We start from the raw sequence: 25,837 nt of genomic DNA, 5'->3' as shown, positions 1-25,837 counted from the left end.
TTCAAAATCTCTCACTTAATAAGTAATAGAGCCAGAATTCAGACCTGCATGCGTTTGACTCTGCACTCTAAATCATCACTACAGACTATTTTCCAGGAGTAAGAAGAATCTGTATCATGGGCCTTTGGGGCCCTGCTCTGGATTCCTGGATTCCCCAAGGAATCCATGGGGCATGTCTATCCAAAGTCTTCAGTTCCCTTCTAGATCATCTTTAGAATTCTCTGCCCAAACAGCCCCAAACTACTTTCTTTAGACTGTGCCATCCATATGCCAATCCCTTGGAGAGGGGAAATAAATAGAACTTGGACATGCAGGCTTGAGTATCCATGCAGGTAAGTTATAGGCTATTTGTAATGCAGAATAAAGCTAGAAGTGAGAGAAAAGAGGAGAAGATTGAGGGCTGGAGAAATAACACACTGCCAAGTTCCCAACCAGAAATCTTAAAGAGTTCAAAATTCTAAATTGAGACCTAGCCTTCGAGGTCATTATCAATGCATGCTTATGAATGTAGGAAAACAGAACTTATTTTACTTAACAGTTTCTTAGCCTGGGTTTAAACTGTTAAATATTTAATCCTGTTATGCCTGCCATCATTTGTGCTCTGGTTTCTGGCCTAAAATAAGTTAAGGACAGGTCTGTCTAGTATATTAAATATTACTGGGGTGAGGATGACAGACAATGAATACACCATACATCACTGAATAAAGAGAACTACTTTATGTCAAGGTAGTTTTGGTAAAATTCTTAAAATGTGTACAGATTACACTGAAATTTATTTTCTTGTAATTAGTATCATAGAGTCTAGTGTATGTAGATTTTTAATTTAGTTTTACCTTTTTATTTCCCTTTATTAATTTAAAACATTATAGAAAAGAACATTTTACTGACATGAATTAGCCAATTTGGTTGAGTTATTCAGTTGGCATATATATATATTTAATATTTGTAAGTAAATTAATGTGTACAAAAAATACTGCCATATTGCCTTTATGGACTAAAAGTGCTAGTTTTCAATTTAAAAATCAGTTTTAATGTGACTTTCTGTTTTTACAGGAAGTAAGTTAGTATAATTTACATATCAAAGGAAAATGTATTAAAAGTCAAAACGGTTTCCACTGGGATTTTATAATTTAATTAAATACTGTTCTACCTTTCAACATAAGGACGAAGATCAATCCTGGTACTGCTGCTGCTGCTTAGTCGCTTCAATCATGTTCAACTCTTTGAGAACCCATGGACTGCAGCCTGCCAGGCTCCTCTGTCCATGGGATTCTCCAGAAAAGAATACTTGAGAGGGTTGCCATGCCCTCCTCCAGATCTTCCCAACCCAGGGATTGAACCTGGGTTTCCCGCATTGCAGGCAGAGTCTTTACCACTGAGCCACCAGGAAGCCCAAATTCTTGTGAGGAAACTACTAACATTAAATAAAAACGTATTAAAATGATCTTATCTGACATTTTAAAAGATTCCCAACTGAAATTAGTTCAGGAAATAAGCATAAGATCATTAAATTAAAACTGCAGTGTTAAAGTATAATGGTCTTATTGGATATATACTCTTCAGATGATTCTAAAAGACACTTTTATTTTGAATACTATTATTCAAAGTATTAGCAGTTCATATTTTAAAACAGCACACAAAGTCTTAAAAAGTGGTCTTTCATGCTGATTTTATCAATGAGCCAAATATCATTACTAATGTTGTTTTGGAAAGAGTTGTTGCTCTCTTTCCTAGGTGTTTTCGTTGATGCTTCATTTTAATCTACATATACTGTTACATTTGTCAGAGTCGGCTGCCATTCCAGATCAGCAGTGGTACATTTTGATTATTCTAGAGAACTTCCCCAATAATCACAGCCTCCATGTGGTATAGAATGAGAAATTCAGAACAGTGACCAAAGGCTATTTCAAGCTATAGTCCATGGGAGACACTGAATTTGGAAGGGCTGAAAATGGGAAAGGCTGGCAATGAAGACAGAAGAACAGAAGACTAGAAATATGTTAGCCCTGAAGAAATGTGACAAATACTTATTAGTTATGTGAGGTGTGCAGTGGCTTTTGGTCAGGAATGTTTTGATGTTTTGGACTCAGCCTCCTTTTAGGATTGAAAGAGTTAATATACTGATAGTAAAATATACCCACAGTCAAGGTAATGTTGTTCCAAATATACATCTGGTAACAGGGTTCTATCCTTAGAATTGAACCACAAACATTTTTCAAGAATTGAACCACAAACATTTTTCAAGGCAGAAGCATTTTTCCTGATTTCAACGGGGGCCATATATTCAGTATAATTTCCTAGTAACTATTGCAGGTACTAGGTAGGGAAAAGAGCTTCATCCTTACACAATGAGGGATGACCATCATCCTCTGAAGGAGCTTCAGAATATTATGAGTTTGAACAAAGAAAATATTAAAAATTCAAAATTCTACAGGATCTTAAGAAGGTCCTTAAAAAATGCCAGACTAGAGAATGTCTTTTTTAATCACCTACTCAAGTCAGCCTTGGAAGTCAGGCTGGCTACACCTAATGGTGTAAGGTATTCACTGATTGCAGTAGAACAAAGAATACAGGAAAGTTTTGAGGTGTGCAGAAATTGCTGTAGAATTGGCTGTTCTAGTTGAAAACAAAGAACTCATTGTAGCAGAACTGAATTATTGGCAGAAAAGAGACCTAGCTGGTCTCTTTCTTAATATAAGGCATACCTCCCAAGGTATCACTCTATTATTGTCTTTCATGCATTTGGTTTTGATTTATATGGTGAACTGAGGACAAGTGAACCATAATTTGCAAAGGAAAACCCTCTAGATACATAAGGCTCAAGTTCCAAGAAAATTTATCTGGAAGATGATAACACTGAAAAATACACTCAAGAAGGGAGTCAGTTTCAGGCATCCTGAACTTTGGTTTAAAATGTCCCTTTCAATGAGTGTTTCATCCAGCATTATCTAGAACCAGAGCCCTAAGGTGAAGCTTAATATGTATAATTACAGTGCCCAACCCCTGTGGTTGGTAATGGAAACACAAGGACTAAATATTATTGGTACCAGTATTTAGTTCAGAGGATATAGCTTGTTTGATGCCTCTTGAAGACTTGAAGACCACACCAGCCACCAGATACTTGGTGTCATCTAATGGAACTAAGATGGGGTGTTAGAAGGGATTAGGCATCCTGAGTATGTACCTGTGCCCTACTGAAGACAGCATAGCACAGATGCAAAATAAAGCCCAGGGCCCCCTGTTAGGGAGCACATGTTGCTGACCTTGGCTACTTGGAGGTCAGCAGAGCACTGATGCCTGAGATCATTGTTCTTGGAGAACAAGGCTGCTGGATAGATTATCTGGTGGTAGACTTGTTGGGGTAGAAACCAACTTACAGGCATTTTCAGAAATCACATGTCAGGGATTTTGGAACAAATTTGCCCTCTTAGAAATGTGTTTTGATTTTGAAGTTAAAAAAAAAAAAAGACAAGTGCTGTTTATGACTGAATTATTTGGTGGTGTAGAAATGTTTGGTCAGTTAGACCTATAATTGGATATTATACCCTGCTTTCCTAGAGGGCAGCCTTCTCAAATACTACCCAGATGGGTAGTATTTTCTCTTACATTCAGTTCAGTTCAGTTCAGTTCAGTCGCTCAGTCGTGTCCGACTCTTTGTGACCCCATGAACCGCAGCATGCCAGGCCTCCCTGTCCATCACCAACTCCCAGAGTTCACCCAGACTCACGTCCATTGAGTCAGTGATGCCATCCAGCCATCTCATCCTCTGTCGTCCCCTTCTCCTCCTGCCCCCAATCCCTCCCAGCATCAGAGTCTTTTCCAATGAGTCAACTCTTCGCATGAGGTGGCCAGAGTATTGGAGTTTCAGCTTCAGCATCATTCCTTCCAAAGAAATCCCAAGGCTGATCTCCTTCAGAATGGACTGGTTGGATCTCTTTGCAGTCCAAGAGACTGATTGGGCACCTATAAATTCCTTTGGGTTTAATTTTTTAAACAGAAAAAACCATGTACAGAACTTGGATTTTCTTGGCCCTTTAACTAAATTACATACCTTGGAGATATTTTGAGTTTGATATCAGACCACTTCAATAAAGCCAATACTGCAAAAGCAAGTCACAAATTTTTGGCTTTCCCAGTGCATATAAAAATTATAATTACACGACTCTATAGACCATTAAGTATGCAAAAGCACTGTCAAAAAATAATTACATACATTAATTTAAAATACTTTATTGCTAAAAAAATGCTAAGTATTATCTGAGCCTTCAGTGAATCATCATCTTTTTGCTGAATGGGGTCTTGCCTGGATGCTGATGTCTGCTGACTGATCAGAGTGGTGGTCGCTAAAGGTTGGAGTGGTTTTAGCAGTTTCTTAAAATAAGATAGCAGTGACGTTTGCTGCATCAACTGACTCTTCATTTCATGAAGGATTTCTCTGTAGCATGCAATGCAGTTTGATAGTAGATACAGCAGTATTTCTTTCAAAACTGGAATCAATCCTGTCAAACTCTGCCACTCGTTTATCAACTAAGTTTATGTAATATTCTATGTCCTTTGTTGTCATTTCAAAAATCTTCATGGCATCTTCACCAGGAGTAGATTTCATCTCAAGAAACCACTTTCTTTGGTCATCCATAAGAAGCAACTCTTCATATGTTAAAGTTTTTTATCATGAGATTATAGTGATTCAGTTACACCTTCAGGTTCCACTTTTAATTCTAGTTCTCTTGTTATTTCCACCATTTCTGCAGTTATTCCTCCACTGAAGTCTTCAGTCCCTCAAAGTGATTCATGAATGTTAGAATTAACTGCTTCCAAACTCCTGTTATTGATATTTTGACCTCTTCCCATAAATCACAAATGTTTTTGATGGTATCTAGAATGGTAAATCCTTTTCAGAAGTTTTCTATTGACTTTGCCCAGCTCCTTTGGAAGAATCGTTATCTATGTCAGCAATAGCCTTATTGAAATACATGTAAGAAATGTATTCCTTAAAGAAAACTTGAACGTTTAATTTACTCCCTTACTCCATGGCTGCACAATGATCTTGTGTTAGGAGGCATAAAAATGAATTAATCTTGAATATCTCCATCAAAATGCTTAGGTGACTAAGTATATTGTCAATAAGCAGTAATATTTGAACAGAATTTTTTTTTGAGAAGTCAGTCACAAAAGTGAGCTAAAAATATTCAGTAAACCATATCATAAACAAAGATGCTCTATTCCAGGCTTTGTTCTTCCACTTATAAAATGGAATAAGTGCAGGAGATATAGTAAATGAGTATTGGCTTCAACTTGAAGTTACAGTTGCATTAGCCCATAACAGGAGAGTCAGCCTGTCCTTTGAAGCTTTAGAGCCGGGCATTGACTTCTCCTCTCTAGCTATGAAAGTCCTAGATGATATCATCTCTCAATATAAGGCTGTTTTGTTTATGATGAAAATTTGTTGTTTGGTGCAGCCTCTTTTATCAATTATTAAATGAGCTAAATCTTCTGGATAATTTGCTGCAGCTTCTATATGAGCACTTGCTGCTTCACCCTGTACTTTTATTTTATGGAGACGGTCTTTCCTTAAACTTCATGAACCAACCTCTGCTAGCTTCAGACTTTTTCTGTGGCCTCTTCACTTCTCTCTGCCTCCAAAGAACTGAAGAGAGTTAGAGCCTTGCTCTGGACTGGGCTTAGGCCTCAGGGAATGTAGTGGCTGCTTTAATCTTTTATCCAGACCATTAAAACTCTCTTCATATCAGCAGTAAGGCTGCTTCACTTTCCTATCATTTATGTCTTCACTGGAGTAGCGCATTTGATTTCCTTCAAGAACTTTTTCCTTCTATTCACAACTTGGCTAACTGTTTGGCATGAAAGACCTAGCCTTCGGCCTGTCTCGGCTTTCAACCTGCCTTTCCTTACTCAGCTTAGTCATTTTTAGCTTTTGATTTTTAATTGAGAGGCATGAGATTCTTCCTTCACTTGACTGCTTAGAGGCCACTGCATAGTTATTAACTGGCCTAATTTTATTGCTGTAGTGTCTAAAGGAATAGAGAGGCCTGAGATGAGGGAGAGAGAGAGGAGAATGGCATGTCGGTAGAAGAGTCAGAACACACTTAATATTTACTGATTTTATTGTCTTATATGGGCATGGTTCATGGTGCACCAAAACAACTATAATAGTAACATCAAAGATCACTGGTCACAGATCATCATAACAAATATAATAATAATGAAAAAATAAATATTGTAAGAATTGCCAAATGCTGCACAGAGACATAAAGTGAACAAATGTTGGTAAAGTGGTACTGACAAACTTGCTTGATGCAGGGTTTCACAAACGTGCAGTTTGCAAAAACACAGCAACTACAGAGCACAATAAGATCAGATCAGATCAGTCGCTCAGTCGTGTCCGACTCTTTGCGACCCCATGAATTGCAGCATGCCAGGCCTCCCTGTCCATCACCAACTCCCGGAGTTCACTCAGACTCACGTCCATCGAGTCAGTGATGCCATCCAGCCATCTCATCCTCTGTCGTCCCCGTCTCCTCCTGTCCCCAATCCCTCCCAGCATCAGATAAAGTGAAGCGCAAAAAGGTGGGCGAGCCTGTAGATGCTTTTAGCTCTACGTTAAAGAATTCAAGCTTCAGAGTACTCCAGAATTGGGCCTTTGAGTCCTATGGAGCAGCCACAGTGGTAGAGGACCTACTGACCGGTCGATCCAATTTAAGATATTTGTTAGAGGCCCTTACTGACAAGCACAGAACACCCAGAAAAATCCCAAGAAATATGGGATTACCTAAACTTTGGTAGTATCTCTCCAGCATAGCAGCCCTCCTATATATGACTTACCTACAAGGAATTTGGGTCACCAAGAACTTTACACTTAATAGAACAAATTTACCTTTCTAAGTTTTGGGGGATTCTGTACAATAAGTGGCCTGAGAACAGTCTGAATTAGCTGGTCATACAAAGAAGGCTATTGGATGTTGCCGAGATATATAGTGACCCCCATCGATCTAAAAGATCACAGGAGATGCTACATGAACACTGGGAGACTAGCAAGGAATTCTAGAATCTGAGAGGGCATTATCAACAACATATATAACTTAATTTAGATATTAAAAATGGCATATTTGGTAAAAAAAAAAAAAAGGCCTTTCATTCATCTCCCTTTTTAACTGTTGGTGTGCAAAGGTGAAGTATGGTGGAAAACTGGGTATTTCAAGGTTTTTTAGGAGGCAAGGAAACAATGGCCACAGGTGCACTTGCATGTGAAAAAGAAACCTAGGAACAGAGTTTGGAGTTGGGTTGTTGTTTGTTTGGGAACAGAGCAGAATCTCCCAGGGAAGAAGGGGTAGATAAACTGACCTATCTCCGCACACTCAGTGGATCTGAAAAATGGATCTGACAGGGTGGAGAGGCACTCAGGAGCCTGGGTCATGCTGAAGAAGCAGCTCCTATTTACCATTCAAAAATAATCGTACTTGATTATATATTTAAAAGGGCTTCCCTGGTGGCTCAGATGGTACAGAATACACTTGCAATGTGGGAGACCTGGGTTTGATCCCTGGGTTGGGAAGATCCCCTGGTGGAGGGCCTGGCGACCCACTCCAGACAGAAGCCTGGCCGGCTACAGTCCATGGGGTCAGAAAGAGTCAGACAAACGACTGAGCAACTAACTACAAGCACATATATTTTAACAGGTAGCTTGGGAGTCTTTAGCAGAAGCACAAATGTTGAACGTGAAAGGGGTGAGACATGAGGTCCATGGGAAACTGAGTGAAAAACAGATGGGTTCAGAGATTAGACCTGGGGTGTTGCAGGATGATTTAATTTTTCTGAATGGAATGCTGCTGTTTGCCAGCATTAATTGATCCAGCTGAATGGACTGACTTTCTGTAGCAACTTAACAATACTCTGTAATCTCTAACAGATAACATATATTTGGGAGCCAGACAGAATAGAGATGTAATCATGTAATAAAAGGATCTAGCAAATTCCTGAAGGAAGTTTTTACTGATCTTCCCAGGCTCCCTTTTAGGTGACATCCTCCCATCGTTTGCCACCATTGCACCCAGCCTGTTCTTTTCATAGCACACTTGTGTGATATGTTAGTTTTTGCCATTACTCTATAAACTTTACAAGACAGAAGATTAAATGCCATGATTAAACAATTAGATGTTAAACAATTAGCAAATAATTCATGAATGGACAAATGTCATCCAAATCCTTACAGTTTCAAATTCCTTGAGAAGTAGAATTTTCTGCTCTCTGTTCCCAGATGATAATGTCTTTTCCTCTTTTGACCAAACTTTGTCCATTCTCTTGCTTCTACTCAAAAAATCTTTTAATAATACCAGCAGTTCTGCCCACGAGAAGGTGAGAAACAGTTACAGTAAAACCCTGGTTACCTACAGTGCATGTGAAAGGTAGTACCTTAATTAAATCCATGGTCATTCATATTTTGATGCTTTCTTTTGAAAATCTTTTAAAGATATATTTATAAACTTTTCTGTCTCGGTAAGTACATCATTCAGACTGAGAGATCTGAGGAAGCCTCAAAGTTACCATTCAATCAATAAATCAAAACAAAAGGTACTGTTTGAGCACCTACTCATACTAGTATACATACAAACTAGTAGCATTTGTACTAGTTGCTGTGGGAATGGAGGAGAAGTAAGATACCATGCAGGTGGTTTAGCTGAGCTTAGAAACAGTGCGGTACATAACACAAAATAGTGATGTGGGGCTGATGTGGGTGATCTAAGGTCATTAGTGTTGCAGGGCTTCTGACTTCTCCTGAATCAGACAGGATATAGGTTAAGTGTATCCTGATGGCAAGAGAGAACGTTGAAGTCCCTTCTAAATATTAATACTTAATTTTAACATTTCCTGTGCTTCAGCAGAGAATTAAAGTGGAGAGCCTTGATTAACTGAAGGTTTCAACTACTTAGGTTTTACAAAAAATATGGTTCACCTTTTCAGGCACAATGTACTCCTAGAAACCATCATAAAGTTCATCAACATAAAGCAAATTCAGGCTGTGTATCTCTTACTCTAAAGGTATATGTGATTTACTTGCACTGTCTTTAGTTATTAGCAGAAATTGTTAAGTCAGTGTATATTTCAGTCTTTGTCTAAGACTGTAAGTCAGTCTCTGTTTAAGAGAACAAAAAAAATTTGAGTTAACGTAATTTAGGTATTCTCGGTAATATAAAGGTAAGGTTGGATCATATCTTAAGTATGAGGACTTGGTAGAAGCATTTGCAGATTTGAATAGAAAGAATTAGAATAATGAACGTGAAAAACTATGATGGAAAGTCAACAAGAGATGAATCAGCAAGGCCTAGGGGTTCGGTTCAGTTCAGTTCAGTCGCTCAGTCGTGTCCGACTCTTTGTGACCCCATGAATCGCAGCACGCCAGGCCTCCCTGTCCATCACCATCTCCCAGAGTTCACTCAGACTCACGTCCATCAAGCCAGTGATGCCATCCAGCCATCTCATCCTCTGTCGTCCCCTTCTCCTCCTGCCCCCAATCCCTCCCAGCATCAGAGTCTTTTCCAATGAGTCAACTCTTCACATGAGGTGACTGAAGTACTGGAGTTCCAGCTTTAGCATCACTCCTTCCAAAGAAATCCCAGGGCTGATCTCCTTCAGAATGGACTGGTTGGATCTCCTTGCAGTCCAAGGGACTCTCAAGAGTCTTCTCCAACATCACAGTTCAAAAGCATCAATTCTCCAGTGCTCAGCTTTCTTCACAGTCCAACTCTCACGTCCATACATGACCACTGGAAAAGCCATAGCCTTGACTAGACGGACCTTTGTTGGCAAAGTAATGTCTCTGCTTTTCAATATGCTATCTAGGTTGGTTATAACTTTCCTTCCAAGGAGTAAGTGTCTTTTAATTTCATGGCTGCAGTCACCATCTGCAGTGATTTTGGAGCCCAAAAAAATAAAGTCTGACACTGTTTCCACTGCTTCCCCATCTATTTCCCATGAAGTGATGGGACCAGATGCCATGATCTTCATTTTCTGAATGTTGAGTTTTAGGCCAACTTTTTCACTCTCCTCTTTCACCTTCATGAAGAGGCTTTTTAGTTCCTCTTCACTTTCTGCCATAAGGGTGATGACATCTGCATATCTGAGGTTATTGATATTCTCCCCAGCAATCTTGATTCCAGCTTGTGCTTCTTCCAGTCCAGCATTTCTCATGATGTACTCTGCATATAAGTAGGTGAGAAAGAAATTTGGAAGGAACAGTGCCCCACAAAAACAGCTTCAGATGCTGATATAAGTTGTTGCTTAGGGGATGCATATACACTGCTACTGCTGCTGCTGCTGCTGCTAAGTCACTTCAGTTGTGTGCAACTCCTAACGACCCCATGGACTGCAGCCTATCAGGCTCCTCCGTCCATGGGATTTGCCAGGCAAGAGTACTGGAGTGGGTTGCCATTGCCTTTTCCACATAAACACTACTTCTGTGTATTTTCAACTTTATGTTTAGAATTCTTGGTTCAGGAGCCTGCCTTCTGTCTCATCCTCTGGCTCCTCCTGAATTTGTCCTTTATCTTACTTCTTTTGGTCTTTGGGTCTAATAACTCACTCATGGTTTCATGATCCATTGGCCTCAATAGCTTGTGAGAATTCCCTGCTGCAGTCCTGGACCTCGGGGATTCCCAACAATTCTGTCTAAGGTGGAGGTAGTGAGAGTGATATGGGTGATTTTATGGATTTGGGTAAGCTGAAAATCATGAGCAAGATCATGAACACATTGTAAACTTTAGAAAAGTGCCTGGTGATGATAACAAAGATTGGGAGGGGCATATTAAATAAGAGCTGTGAGCTTGGAAAGAATAGAAGTTGATACATCTTGGGAGGCAGGGAGGTGAGGAATTGGGGGGAGAACCCTACAAATAGTAAGAGCAAGATTAAGGTGTTGGTTGAAGATTTACCCAAAGAATCATGGAATTCTCTAGGCAACAATACTGGAGTGAGTTGCCATTTCCTTCTCCAGGGGATCTTCCTGACTCAAACCTGGGTCTCCTGCTTTGCAGGCATATTCTTTATCATCTGAGCCACCAGGAAAGCCCCCTGAAGAATGATAAATTCTAACAAAGCTGAGTATTGACAAAGCGAAAGCAATAGCTGCGCCATTTGGGGAAATATGGAGACTATGGAGTGAGAATTTCAAAGCACAATACGTACTACAGTTCATGTTAGACTATTAATATAAAATGTCCTGAATTCCCCAACTCTTGGTGGTTTTTTAAGAAAATATCCTTGTCCTTGGAAAGTACACCTTGAAGATTATGAGGTGAAGCACTGATCATTGATACACATGTATAAAGAAGTACCTAGTCAAAGTCCAGCCCATGGAAGTAAATTGGGCAATTAACTGAAATCATTTCAGTAATTTAAAGACTATAAAATATTAAATTTCATTCCTACAAGATAGAGCTAGGTGAAAATTTTAAATCATAAATCAGAATTTTCTTTGCCTCAGTCGAAAAGTAAAATGAATATTATAAGAGACACTGAAGTATTTAGAATCATCTTTAGCTAAAACATAAAAGAGATTTTACTGTAGAGAACAGAATATATTATTACTAATGTGTATGTCAAACTATAGTAGAAACTAATACTAATTACTAATACTAAGCAATAATATTAGTACTAATTACTAAGATACTTAATCTTACACTTGGTGTTAGTACCCACTCCTTTCAGTTTTTCATGCTGCTGAAGGCTTGCAAGAAATTCTAATTAAAATATAAAAAATAATTTTTGAATTTTAAAACTATTTTATCATCTCACAGCTGAGCTCAATCCATTTGAAGGAGCGTTACAATAATTCACCCCTTGATCTGAACAGAAGTTATATAAGCCAGGTAAATACAGTATAGGGATAAATGACTTTAGTTAATTCATTGATTAAATTGATCTGTAAGCCAAAAGATTTACATAATGTGCCACTGACATACTTTTTAAAAATCACATAAAGTAATTTAATATTTTTATATGTATTCTCAAGAAAGGAATCTATTTCCCCATTGTGCTATGATTGTCCTTTATCTAACAAATAATACTCCATCAAATTTAATTTACAATATTAATCTTAAACTTGACAAAATTTACATCAATAAGTCAACCTTACTGATAAAATTTATATCATTTAAAGTGCCAACTGAACAGTTTTTGAGTTATGTATAGACCTGCCGAACTAACACTGGAAACAACATACAGAACGGTTTCATCCCAGCCAAAATTTGTTTGTGCTTCTTTGCTGACAAAGTTAAAATATAAAAGAATAAGTGATTCTGTGTTACAGCCAACTGATGAGTAACTAATGTATCTAACATATAGGGTTTTAGATGACCTTTAAAAATACACCTTTCATATTATAAATTGATCTTAAAATGTCCCCACAAACAGGAATGTACATGCTATAAAGCGAGAGTTTTCTGCTAATCATATCATTTAAATTCATACTCCACTTTTTAAAGTGTTTTCACAATATAGTGGATGAATACAGCATTTAAGAGGAGGAGCAGTTTCCCTACTTCATCAGCAAGGAAGCAAAACCTCAGCAAAGTTAAATTATGAAGCTAAGGTCTGAGAATAGCCAATTAGGGCAAGAACAAGTTGCCTGCTTCCCTGTTCCAGATTTGGCTTCCAGGGTAGAAATGGAAATTCACAAATGGAAACTGCAACTGCAAACACCATTTCAAGTGCTTCTGCCTAATTAGAATGCAGCCCAGAACTGTCCCCTGGCAAGAGATTGGGGAAACACAGTTGTAAAAGGAGAAGCTCTCCCCTTTGCTGAAAAAGTGCCAACCAATCTGATTCAGGCACATGGAAAGACATTCAAGCTGAGGCTCTGGTGTTAAAACTCAAAGTTTCCTTGTGCATAGAAATAAAATGAATTTTGAAAAGGGCACCGAAGTACTCAGGGAAGTCTTTGGCACTGAGGACAGAAAATAATTCTACTGGGGAGAATCTAACATCCTCATCTCCAGAGTTGGATTGATGATAGGAAAAGTAATGACATGCTACTAATATGAAAGAACTGTCTTCAGCTACATGGGAATTATTATTGAGTCATCACTTAAGAATTAATAATAGTACTAATTAACAAGGGTTTTAAAATCATACTTTGGTATAATTGTCTTTCTTTATGTTTTCTTATATTCAATATAGGACAACATTTAAGAGAAAAGACTCTGTAGTCAGAATTGGATTCACACTTGTTCTCTGGGCTTTCTAGTTATGTGACTTTGAAATGAGACTTTACCTTAGTTCCTCTTCTTTAAAATGGGTATAACAGTGCTTTCTCCATAAGACTTTTATAAATTTTTAGTGAGATAATACATATGAAGTGTTTGGTACAGGGCCCAAGAGAGAATAATCACTTAATAAATATTTGGAGTTTTCCCCCTTATTTTATCCTATTGTATATACAAGAGCAGATTTTCAAGTGGCAGAGTCAATTATAGATACCTTTTTGGTCTCCGAAATGTAATTACAGGAAAACCAAATGCTGAATGAGCTAAAGCTCACTCTTTGAGTTTTAATTTATTTTTTTTATTTAAAACAAAATTCTTTACAATACAGTGTTTCTCTGCTGCTCTAATCAAATGCACACCTGCAACATGACTTCAAGATTAAAAGATATAATGAAAAAAATGTATTCCTATTATCCTTTGGCATTTTTCTTTACCTCCTTAACTAAGAAATGAATAGTACTTGATTTTTTTTTTTTAGGTAGGAGAAAGGAAATTCATGCATGCCAAGAGTTGGAGAGGAAAAACCCCTAGAACTCTAGTGTGCTAGATTAAAAAACATTATTTAGAGGAACAGAGTGGGAAACCGGTGAATATTTTGGCTTTTATAAAAAGGGAGTGTGCCTCATAAATAGGACAGTTGGAATGTATGGAAAAGTTCCAGTTAAAACAAGACACAAAGCACATGACTAATATTGCTTTTCCAAGTTAGACAAATGCAGCTTTAACCAGAATTTGTTTCAGAGGGGCCTCTGGAGCCCTCCTTGAATCTTGAGATTTTCATCTTTTTTCAAGTTCCAAGTGTGAAATAGGAAAGCCATACTGAGATAGGCTGTGTTTTTGTCCCTCACCTTTCTTTCTGAGTTTCCCTCGCGTTGTCACAAATTCTCACCAGGTGAGTGAATGTCAGAAGACAAACTGATATACACAGGCAAAGAAGCAAATGCAAAACTGGATTTGAGCCTCTTCAGGAACTATCTTGTTTTATGTTGGATACCTGTGTAGCCCACCAAAAGAATATTCACTGTTTAGGAAATAATATGAACTGCAAAGTCATTTTCAAATGAAATTGACAAATATTCTTTATAGTCTTTCATCTTCTTGCCATTTCAAAGAAGATATCTAAAAAAACAAACAAATTTTCAGCCAGATTTCTGTATGTTACCTATCCTTCAAACCTGATGGATCTTCCTCAATGTGAAGAGATTCCTTTAATAATAATTCATGGTGTTTTAATTCTCCTTTTACATTTTCTGTCACCTGAGCATGAATTGCCTTGTGTTTTGTTATTATTTCTTGTTCTATGCACAAAACAACTGTGCATTTAAGATGACCTGAGGCCTCAGCTTGCCTAAGGAGTTTCAGTTTACACCTGTTTCACCAGTGTAATTAATAGTTCCCGCTTTCAAGTTAAAAGGTACTCTGGTGTAGAGTGTAAGTTATACATCACCCAAAGTGGTCTGCAATCAGAACTTTTCAAAGCAAAGGTGGTTAAAATGTATATAAATGAGCCACAATAAAAGTTTTGATATGACCCCTCCAGATTAGCCTTCTTGCTGTGCCCATTTCAACACAAATGAGTGCCATCAATGGCTTCACAATGGTTCTTGTAAATTCCATCATGAATTAGGGTTTTGATTTCTGTCATTCCAGCACACTTTAAATACTGACTCATGTTGGGATTGCCCCAAACAGGGCAGGGCAGACTAATGGAATGTGAAGTATTGCCCTAACATTTCTTAACCTGCCCAGTGTTTAAAGTGGCTTTATTTTCTCCATTTATGCTCCAAAAATTTTTGTGCTAGCATAAAAACTGTGTTGTATTCACATGATATTTTTTGCTGTGTAACAAGGAGGGTTGAAATTTGTCCCTGAAACAAGGATTATATATAATAAAAGCCTAATAAACCTAGTTAATGAGAAGAAAACATACTAGTGCTATTTCCTAACATTTGCATTATAAGGAAGTTCTGCTTAGTAAGAAGTTACTCAATCTCACAGGGGCAAAGAACATTTGCTGAAAATGGAATTTGATTTAGATCTGAACAATAAGAAAAATAAAATAAAGGCCTCCCTGGTGTTCGGTGGTAAAAACAAAATCCACCTGCCAGTGCAGGGTACACGGGTTCGATCCCTGATGCAGGAAGATCCCACATCCCTTGGAGCAACTACTTATCCTGCGCTCTAGAGACCCTGATAGTTCAGTTGGTAAAGAATCCACCTGCAATGCAGGAGATCCCAGTTTGATTCCTGGGTTGGGAAGATCCACTGGAGAAGGGATAGGCTACCCAATCCAGTATTCTTGGGCTTCCCATATGGCTCAGCAGGTAAAGAATCCACCTGCAATGCAGGAGACCTGGATTCAGTCCCTGGGTTGGGAAGATCCTCAGAGAAGGGAAAGGCTACCCACTCCAGTATTCTGGCCTAGAGAATGCCATGGACAGTATAGTCCGTGGGATCACAAAGCAGCAGACTGAGTGACTTTTGCTTTCACTTTCACTTTCTAGAGACCAGGAGCCCCAACTACTGAGCCCATGTGCTGCAAACTGAAGCCCATGCGCCCTAGAGCTTCTCTGCAATAAGAGAAGCTGCCACAATGAGAAGCCTGCTCACAGCACCTAGAGAGCAGCCCCTGTTCTCTGCAACTAGCGAAAGCCCAGACAGCAATGAAGAACCAGCACAGCCAAAAATAAATAAATAATTTTTTTAAAAAGAGAAAGAAGGCAAGTGAATTTGATAGTTTTGCATCTGATAATGGTAGCATTCAAAAGTGCTATTTCAATTCAGTATCATTCCATTGGGAAGATCCCCGGAGGAGGAAATGGCAATCCACTCCAGTATTCTAGCCCGGGAAATCATGGACTGAAGAGCCTTGTGGGCCGCAGTGTATGGGGTCACAAAGAGTCAAACAGGACTTAGTGACTAAATAACAACAACAAAACTCATTTCATCACATTTTCAAAGTTCTTTAGAAAGAAAGTAACCTTGCTTTTAAAAAAATCAGCAGAAATATTATCAGAAGACCAATGTAAGGAAAAGAAATTTGTCACTATAGGTATATATGTTTTTTTTTCACATTTGGAAACATCAACATAAGTTCATTCAGATGTGAAATATTAAGTAAACATAGTTATATTGCAAAAATATGTTTGCGAAAGAAAGATTATTTTAAAATGCAAATAATCAGAGCTAGAAAGACTTCAGAAATTAAATAGATAAACTCAATTTAGAATATCAATTATTCGGGCGTCCCTGGTAGCTCAGCTGGTAAAGAATCTGCCTGCAATGCCTCATCACACGTTTATTAAGTGTGTACCAGGTGCTAGGCTCACACACTGAGGAAAGAAAGAAAACAAATATAATCACCTGTTTTCTAGGAACTGACAGTCTAGTAGGTTTACTTTTCCAAGGTAAAGCAAAACATTAAAATTCAGTCTCTTTATGATAGATGATCTGTTTTTTTAATGCTATGCTTAACATTTCTAAAAGAGTATTTACATTAATTCTGCTCATCTTTCTCTTATTTTTTTCATTGATATATAGTTGATGTATAATATTGTAATTTTCTGATATACAACATAGTGATTTACAATTTTAAATGTTACATTCCATTTATAGGTACTGTAAAATATTGGCTATATTCCCTGTGTGATACAATATATCCTTGTAGTTTTTTTTTTAAATATAATAATTTGTACCTCTTATTCCCCTAACTATATCTTGCTCCTTCCCCGCTTCTTTCTCCCCACTGGTAACTACTAGTTTTTTTCTCTATATCTCTGAGTCTCTTTCCTTTTCATTGTATTCACTGGTTTGTTTTATTTTATATATACCACATATAAATTATATCATACAGTATTTATGTTTCTCTGACTTATTTCACTTAGCATAATACTCTTCAATTCATCCATGTTGTTGCAAATAGCAAAATTTTACTCTTCTTTATGGCTGAGTAATATTCCATTGTATATAACAGAAGATATAGAAGATGTGTTACATATATAACCATATATGTATATAACATATATAAATATATATAACATATATAAATATATAAATTGAATATTTATACATATATATAGGTTTCCCTGGTAGCTCAGTTGGTAAAGAATCTGCCTGCAGTGCAGGAGACTCAGGTTCGATCCTGGGGTCAGAAAAATCCCCTGGAGAAGGAAATGACAACCACTCCAGTATTCTTGTCTGGAAAATCTCATGGACAGAAGAGGCTGGCAGGCTATACAGTCCATGGGACTGCAAAAGTTGGACATGACTAAACAACTAACACAGTTTCTAAATCCATTCATCCATTGATGGACACTTACATTGCTTCCATATCTAGGCGACTGTAAATGATGCTGCTATGAATATCTTATTAATTTATCCTTTGAAACAGATGAAAAATTATCTTAGGCACTGTGTTTATCTGCTAGTGGCCTTTACAAACAGTGACTTAAGTAAGATTGGTGTGAATTTTCCTGTTAATGTCAGAAACAGTCCTGAGAGACAACCCGGAAAGAGGGGAGCAACTCCACAGAGATGAGCAGCTTGGGATCCTTTATTTTTGCAAACTTTACTATCTGTCTGTCTGTCATGAGACAGACAGACTGTGGCTGTCATGAGAAAGGTTACCTCAAATCTGAAGATTGCTGCTGCTGCTCGGGACATCACATCTATGTTCTAGGCAGGAAGAAGGAAGACAGGCATAAGGCAAAAGGGGCCTTCCAGCTGAATCAGCCCTCTTTTTTGAGGAACTCTGACAGAACCCCCATTCAGCAACTTCTGCCTCATCATCCTAGTCATCAGAACTAATCATATGACCACATAAGAGAGGCTGGAAAAGGTGGTGATCCAGATCTTCTCAATGCCATATTCAGCAAAACTAGGATACTGTTAGTAAAGAACCAGGCAGGCAAAGAGCTGTCCTCTGCCTGCTATTCTAATTATTTATCGCTATTTAGGGTACATCATTATAGGAGATATTGATGGCACCCCACCCAGAGTCCTTTTATAGGCTAGCACACCATCCCTAGCTACTTTGAGTTTTGGCTGTTAATGGCTCCAAATGCCACCTTCTCAGAATTGGCTTCCACCGAAGTGACCCACATGGCTCAAAGATAAATGGGACTTTAATCCACCCTGTCTCCTTCCTATGCCCTCCAGGCTGCCTGAAACCAATGAATGACTGGTATGAGGGTATAAAAGTCAGACCACCTTTGCCTCAAGGTGGAAAAACACTGTGGTATCAATTTGCTATGACTTCTGGGTGGGATTAGGCTGAGATCAGACTTTGCACCAACATATTTGCTAAGCAAATGAGCAATTCAATTTTGTATTATATATGTGAACTCCCAAGGAACAAATGAGGAAAAAGAGAAATACCAATGGCTGTATTACTTCCTTGCTCTCCCTCTTTTGAGATACTGCCTCAGGCACTAACTTCCTTGTAATATATTTCTAAGCTTTACCCAGCTTCCCTACCCAGATCCATCTTTTCCAAAGAGCTTCCCACATTTCCATCTTTTCTCTGTTGCCTCTTTACTTAATCCTTATTAAAATTTAACAGTGAAAAAAAAAATTAACTGTGACTTTGGTGGTTTGTTTGCTGTGCCTGATTTTCTAAGGAAGAGTCATAAATCACCTCCTCCCTCTCTATATTTTTTGAGGGGCCTTTAGTAAACAGTTCTCAATCAAAACTGGGAATAACCAGATAATTGCAAATGACTAGAGCACAAATCTATTTCTTTGTTTTCATTTTTATATCAAATGATAGTACATTAAATTTCATGTACGTGAGAGCTTTCGGTAATCAGGTAATATATTTCAAAAATATCTAACATTTACATGACTATGATATACATCGAGAACAAAGAAACTCTGAAGTTATATTACAAACTTTATTGTGTGTGCTCAGTTTGCCTAGTTTTGACTGTTATCAAAGTAGAATATATATCCATTATAATATGATTTGTTTTTTTTAAAGGAAGCAGTTTTATATAATTACCCAAGTTTAATTTAATTTGTATAGTAAATGCAATCAAGAAAAAATGCACTTATGCATTTTTCACAAATTATTCTATCTAAAAGTAACAGGAGAATCTAAAATGATTAATTCTAGATAACAAGTACAATAATCTTTATTAGTTTTCATTGTTCCTTATTTCAGATAACTATGGACATCCTTTGAATTTTGTTGAAATTCTGTGGTCTAGAGTTTAGAGCACAAAAATGTTTCCTAAACTTCCACTTGATCTGATCATTTGATTTATGGAAAGATCCCAAGTTAAACACTGAAATTTCTACTGTCTTTAGGTTATTTTTTCCTGGTCCAGATTCTTCCTCTTTTTTACTTCTATAAATTAAACATTCTCAAAATAATATTATAAACATATCATTTAAAACAAAACACATAAATGAGTGTCATGAGCATGTAATTTCTTGATTTTGTGTACTTTATCCTATTGATGATTACTATTTATTACAGTTCATGACAGACAGTTACGGAGGCTTTCTTCACATGTATCCTAAACACTTAATTCTGGGAAATGATTCAAAAATTATTCAGATTAAGTCAATGTTCACTTTTTAAAATTTGAACAAAATGAAGGTGTTCTAAGAGATTTTCAGAAATCCAATTAGAGTCATGCCAAATTGTATTGTAATAGATTGGACTGATATGCATATATTTGACTAAATTGCTCAGTTTTTCTGTAGTTGTGGCAAGCAGGGGTTACTCTCTAGTTGCAGTGCATGGGCTTCTCACCGAGGTGGCTTATTGGGGAGCATGGGCTCCAGAGTGCATGGGCTTCAGTAGTTGAGGCACATGGGCTTAGTTGCCCTGTGGCATGTGGAATCTTCCTGGGCCAGGGATTGAACCCATATCCTCTGCACTGGCAGGTGGATTCTTAACCACTGGACCACCAGGGAAGTCCAGGACTTTCATTTTAAAGAAAACCAGTTACATTTTAAACAAACTTAAAGACACACAATGCCTTCATTTTTTTTTTTTTTGAAAGCAGAACTAAACATATATACACAGATGTATGTGTATCCATTAGTCACTCAGTTGTGTCTGACTCTGTGACCCCATGTATTATAGCCCACCAGGCTCCTCTGTCCATGGAATTTTCCAGGCAAGAATACTGGACTGGATTGCCATTTCCTTCTCTGGGGATCTTCCTGACCCAGAGATCGAACCTGGCTCTCCTGCATTGCAGGCAGATTCTTTACCGCCTAAGCTACCAGGGAAACCCTACACAGATGTGTGTACGCAAACATATAAATATATATGTATAAATATATACATCTGTATATATATATATATATACACATATAATTTATTATAATAACATTACAATAATCCCTTTATTGAGTGCCTAATATTTGCCAAGCACTATTCCTGGCATGCTTGTACTTGTGATGCATCTCATATAAGTATTTTGATACAGGTAAAGTTAGCCCCATGTTACAGTGGAAGAAATGGAGCCTCAGAGAATTTAGGTAACTAGCTTAAGGGCACATAGCTGCTAAATGGTAGTGCTATGGAAATCTGGTACTTTGTTCGCAGTAACCAATTAACCATGCTACCTCATCACATCTGTCACCTCCAGGCGTAACATGATGAGAAAAAGTAAGACTTTCCACTCATGCTCATGCTGCTGCTGCTGCTGCTAAGTTGCTTCAGTTGTCCCACTCTGTGCGACCCAATAAACAGCAGCCCACCAGGCTCCCCTATCCCTGGGATTCTCCAGGCAAGAACACTGGAGTGGGTTGCCATTTCCTTCTCCAATGCATGAAAGTGAAAAGTGAAAGGGAAGTCGCTCAGTCGTGTCCGACTCTTCGCGACCCCATGGACTGCAGCCTACCAGGCTCCTCTGTCCATGGGATTTTCCAGGCAAGAGTACTGGAGTAGGGTGCCATTGCCTTCTCCGACTCATGCTCATAGATCAAGGAATTTGACTTATTCAGAATGTATGCAGTTACTGACAGTATGATGTTAAATCCTTTATTCATTTCTGTCATGGCAGCACACTTTCTAATAAAATAGGGTTTGTAAGGCACTTAGGCCTAAAACAAATGGACACAAAAGAGAGTTCTGAGGATATGTGGTTTATGATATTATTATTCTGTTTCCACTGGCTTAAGAATTTAATTAGAGTCCATTAAAAATCCTTAATTGGAACAGAGTATTGGAACATAAACAACAAGGTGATTAAAACCACATAACTGGACAAATACCTGGATAAGTAGCCACCACTACCATAGAGGAGGGGGAAGAACTGCTCAAGCACACCCTCTAATGAGGTGTCAGCTCTGAAGGCTGCTAGGAGACTTTTTTTTTTTTTTTCCGCCCCACCGGGAACTGCAAGCCTGCGCGAGACGAGCGCGACTTGGCCTTGGCGCGGGCCTTGCCGCCTTGCTTGCCACGACCAGACATGACAGCGACACCCACTAACAGTTGCTCCCGCCAAACGCCCGACAAACTCCTGCTAGGAGACTTTTGCTGGAAAGCAGCCTTCCTGTGATGCTGACTCAGGGATGGGAATAAACTGAGAAGATGTGGAGACTGATCACACACACACACAAACTCCTAACACTTGGTGTCTAATAGCCCACATAGTAGCAAGACCATTCAGTATAAACAACTGCTAACTAATATGATAATATTATGTTAGGTATTAACTTACTTGCATACTTTAAAATTAAAAAGGAAATCCGTAAAATTATGCTTACCAAAGTGTATTGACTCGTCTTCTCTAAAGTCTAACTATGATACTCTCTAGGAGCCTGGTGGGCTGTAGTCCATGGGGTCGCTAACAGTCGGACATGACTGAGCGGCTTCACTTTCACTTTCCACTTTCTTGCATTGGAGAAGGAAATGGCAACCCACTCCAGTGTTCTTGCCTGGAGAATCCCAGGGACAGGGGAGCCTGGTGGGCTGCCGTCTATGGGGTCGCACAGAGTCGGACACGACTGAAGCGACTTAGCAGCAGCAGCAGCAGCAGCAGTAATATTTGACACTATTCCCGTGGAGTTCAATTTATGGCCTTAATCCAGTTCTGGAGAACCAGAAGGCCCACCTCCTTTATATCCATATATAGGATCATTTTTCCTGTAATTAGGTAGACTCTGATGTTAGCCTTGGAACCTAGGAAATATTAATAGAACCAAAGTTTCTGTCTCTCTTGGTCATCATCCTTAGGTGACAAAGTTTGAAAACAGAAGTTGGCATTAGAACTTTTGAAACAAAACAGTCAGAAAGCAAAATTCAGAGACAACAGATGTTTGCTTATAAATTCATTATTTACTACATGTGCTATAGAAGTAACAGCCTGACTTGAACTTGAACTGTGTTAACTTAAGACAGAGTCAGACAACTATTAGAAACAAAGACCAGAATCAAAGAATCTGTAGTTTCCCTTCTAGGAGACTGCGGTCTTCACTGCCAGAGCAAAAGTCTCACCGATTAAATGAAATGCATGGTCAAATCTGATCTGAAATAGGCTTAATTCCATCTTCCAGTTGTGTCAAGCTTCAGTTCAGTTCAGTCGCTCAGTTGTGCCTGACTCTTTGCGACCCCATGGACTGCAGCACACCAGGCCTCCCTGTCCATCACCAACTCCTGGAGATCACTCAAACTCATGTCCATTGCGTTGGTGATGCCATCCAACCATCTCATCCTCTGTCGTCCCCTTCTCTTCCTGCCTTCAATCTTTCCCACCATCAGGGTCTTTTCCAATGAGTCGGTTCTTCACATCAGGTGGCCAAAGTATTGGCGTTTCAGCTTTTAGCATCAGTCCTTCCAATGAATATTCAGGACTGATTTCCTTTAGGATTGACTGGTTGGGTCTCCTTGCTGTCCAAGAGACTCTCAGGAGTCTTCTCCAACACCACAGTTCAAAAGCATCAATTCTTCAGTTCTCAGCTTTCTTTATAGTCTCACTCTCTCATCCATACATGACTACTGGAAAAACCATAGCTTTGACTAGATAGACCTTTGTTGGTAAAGGAATGTCTCTGCTTCTTAATATGCTGTCTAGGTTGGTCATAGCTTTTCTTCCAAGGGTCAAACCTAAGAGTTGGTAAAGGTCAAGTTAGGTCTGCAAATGTGCTTGATTTATCAACCTAAACTGACTTCCATTCTGGGGACAAAACTAAAAAGGTCACTCCTCTCCTAAATACTTTGGAAATAAGCAGGCTTTACAGTTTTGGAGGATAAGCCAAATGAAAAGTTTTTAGGTTATGGAGTCTTCATAGTTGGAAACCACACTCATAGTAAAGAGAGCCCAAATATTAGTTATTTTTTTTAGTCTCTGGAATTCTAGACTAGTAAAGAAAATTCTAGGCCAGTGCATCTAAATCAGGGAAGAAGTTTTGGATAGTGTATTTTAAAATCTGATATAAAGTCAAGGAAAAAGGATGAACGGGACATAGAGAGGGGTAATAGAACAATGAGACACTAGGAGAAAATGTTTTTAGCTTAACTCATGGATGTCTGGGAAAATACAGGAAAGAATGCTCACTACCACTCCAGGTTAGCACCTCTCTGCTGTGTTTACTCTCCTGTATTCCTCTCTCTCTTCACTGCCAATGCCCATCCCACACCACCTCCAAGTCAGAAGATTCTAGAATATTGGGGCAAATTGCGAGAGAAGAAAAGAAGAAACCAATTAGACGGGGACAGATAGAGATTTTGTAGGTTCTATCCACTTATGTGTGTGATTGGGCACACACAGTCTTTTTTTCATGCCTATTACATGTTTAAAACAGAGATAAACACAAATGAGAAGAAACAAATTGAGATGGCAAAGAGACATGCTATGTAACTTGCCCTCTTCTCCGACCCCTGCTCTCCCCTCTAAGCAGAGAGAGAAGTTCCTCACTATATTCCCGTAGTGCATTGGTGATATTTTGTTACACCTATCACTCTGTATTTTATTATTTGCTTATATGGTTTTTACTCCACCTGGATTGCTTAGAACCAAGATATCTATGATATGTACTGTGTGTCTGAAGTAATGGGTAGAGTGCTGTGATTTCCCTACATTTTACTACATTTCATAGTAAAGGATGAAATATAGGAAGCATGTAATTGTTCCAATAAAACCTTATGATAAAATAACTTATGACTCACTCTTTATTATATTTTAGGTATTTAAATTTATAGTGATGAGTCTCTTTTTAATGATCTAAGTAGTAGGTGGCTAGAAGGATAAAGGTAAACAGTATCCCAGCTCAACTATGTTATTAACACCCAATAGAAAAGTGTGGGTATCTATGCAAAAGTGAATTGGTCATGATATTAAAGTGGTTCAGTCACAGAAATTAAATTAGATTAACTAAAACAACTCATGCATTTTTGCCATTTTACTTCTAAAATGATGAATCATGCCATTTTATCTGGTTCTGATATCCTTCAAGTCAAAATAATCAATATTAATGCAGTCAGAATTACCAAGTGAACTACTCTGTATGTCCATTAAGATTGTTTCACAGAAACTTCATTCACTATGACTCAATACATATTTACATGTTGAGATTGAGGTCTGTACATGATTATTTTTATAGGAAGAATTCTAAATCCAAAACCACCTCATTGGTTCAGATAATATGAACTATGGTGAAACTTTAGCACACTAAAAAATTTGGAGGATCCTCTACCATTGCAACAGAATTTCAGACCAAACCCCTAAGACTGACTAAAGTCATATTTTTATCACCTCCTTCTCCCTAATTTTATAAAGCTAGATAACTAACTATCCAGAAAATATGGCATATATGAATTGCAGTGATCAGGTTAACTCTTCTCAAAGATATTACATATTTTTGTTGTCACATATTTATAACTATGGGTAAGCTTATTTCAGTTTTCAAAATACACTTTGGTCTAGAATTGCACATAATTCCCAATGTGAGAGTAAACCATAATGCCTCATTTTATCCTCCATTACAGAAGACAATAGATGTGCATCTTCGAATGCAGTGTCCTGCACCAAGTGCCTTGCGCTGGGTCCGGAATGTGGATGGTGTGCTCAAGAGGTGTGCCTTTTTCCTTTCTTTCCCTTTTGGATCCTTTGTCTTTTCCTGCATGATTTCATTGACCTAATATTCTCTGCCTTGAAGATGCATCAGGAAAAAAGAAAGATATTGTTGAGTATCAGGAAAATGTTCTTTGGTTTTATGCTTGGAAACAGCATGTTTGGCTGACTATAAGTATAACCTTTTTATTAGGAAAATTATGGTAATTTTAAAATGAAGTGCAAACCATTTTATGTTTTCCATCTGTTCTATAGAAAGAATTGGCAAACACAGATAGTAACTTTTGATGGGTCATAGGCTTTGTGTGAAACTCTTGCTGCAGCTTGGGGCATTAGGTTATATATCCAAGTTGGATCATTGTTTTGTGCTTGCTTATTAAAGAAAAGCAAGCTAATTTATTATTCCATCTCATTTGTTTTTATTTGAAATACTTGGAGATAAGTGATTTGCTCCCTTTCATAACACTGAACATCAATTCACTGGCTACTTATGGAAAATTTGATGCTTTTGTTTGACATGTGACCCTACTC

The 25,837-nt window shown here is 38.2% G+C and overlaps 1 protein-coding gene across 1 annotated transcript in view; it reads left to right on the top strand.

Annotated features, from left to right (window-relative positions):
- The window catches only part of ITGB8 (integrin subunit beta 8), a 95,462-nt gene that overhangs the window by 9,434 nt on the left and 60,191 nt on the right, over window positions 1-25,837 (top strand). The window contains exon 2 of the mRNA XM_086397438.1: window positions 25,222-25,307. Coding sequence (XP_086253564.1) covers window positions 25,222-25,307 — 86 coding nt within the window. The remainder of the gene's footprint in view (window positions 1-25,221; window positions 25,308-25,837) is intronic.

This window comes from Bos grunniens, chromosome 4 (genome assembly GCF_055505025.1).
Source record: "Bos grunniens cultivar Pamir isolate PY7600 chromosome 4, Bosgru_T2T1.0, whole genome shotgun sequence".
NCBI lineage: Eukaryota > Metazoa > Chordata > Mammalia > Artiodactyla > Bovidae > Bos > Bos grunniens.
The sequence above is the reverse complement of the archived record's forward strand: the minus strand, read 5'-3'. Positions and strand labels throughout refer to the sequence as shown.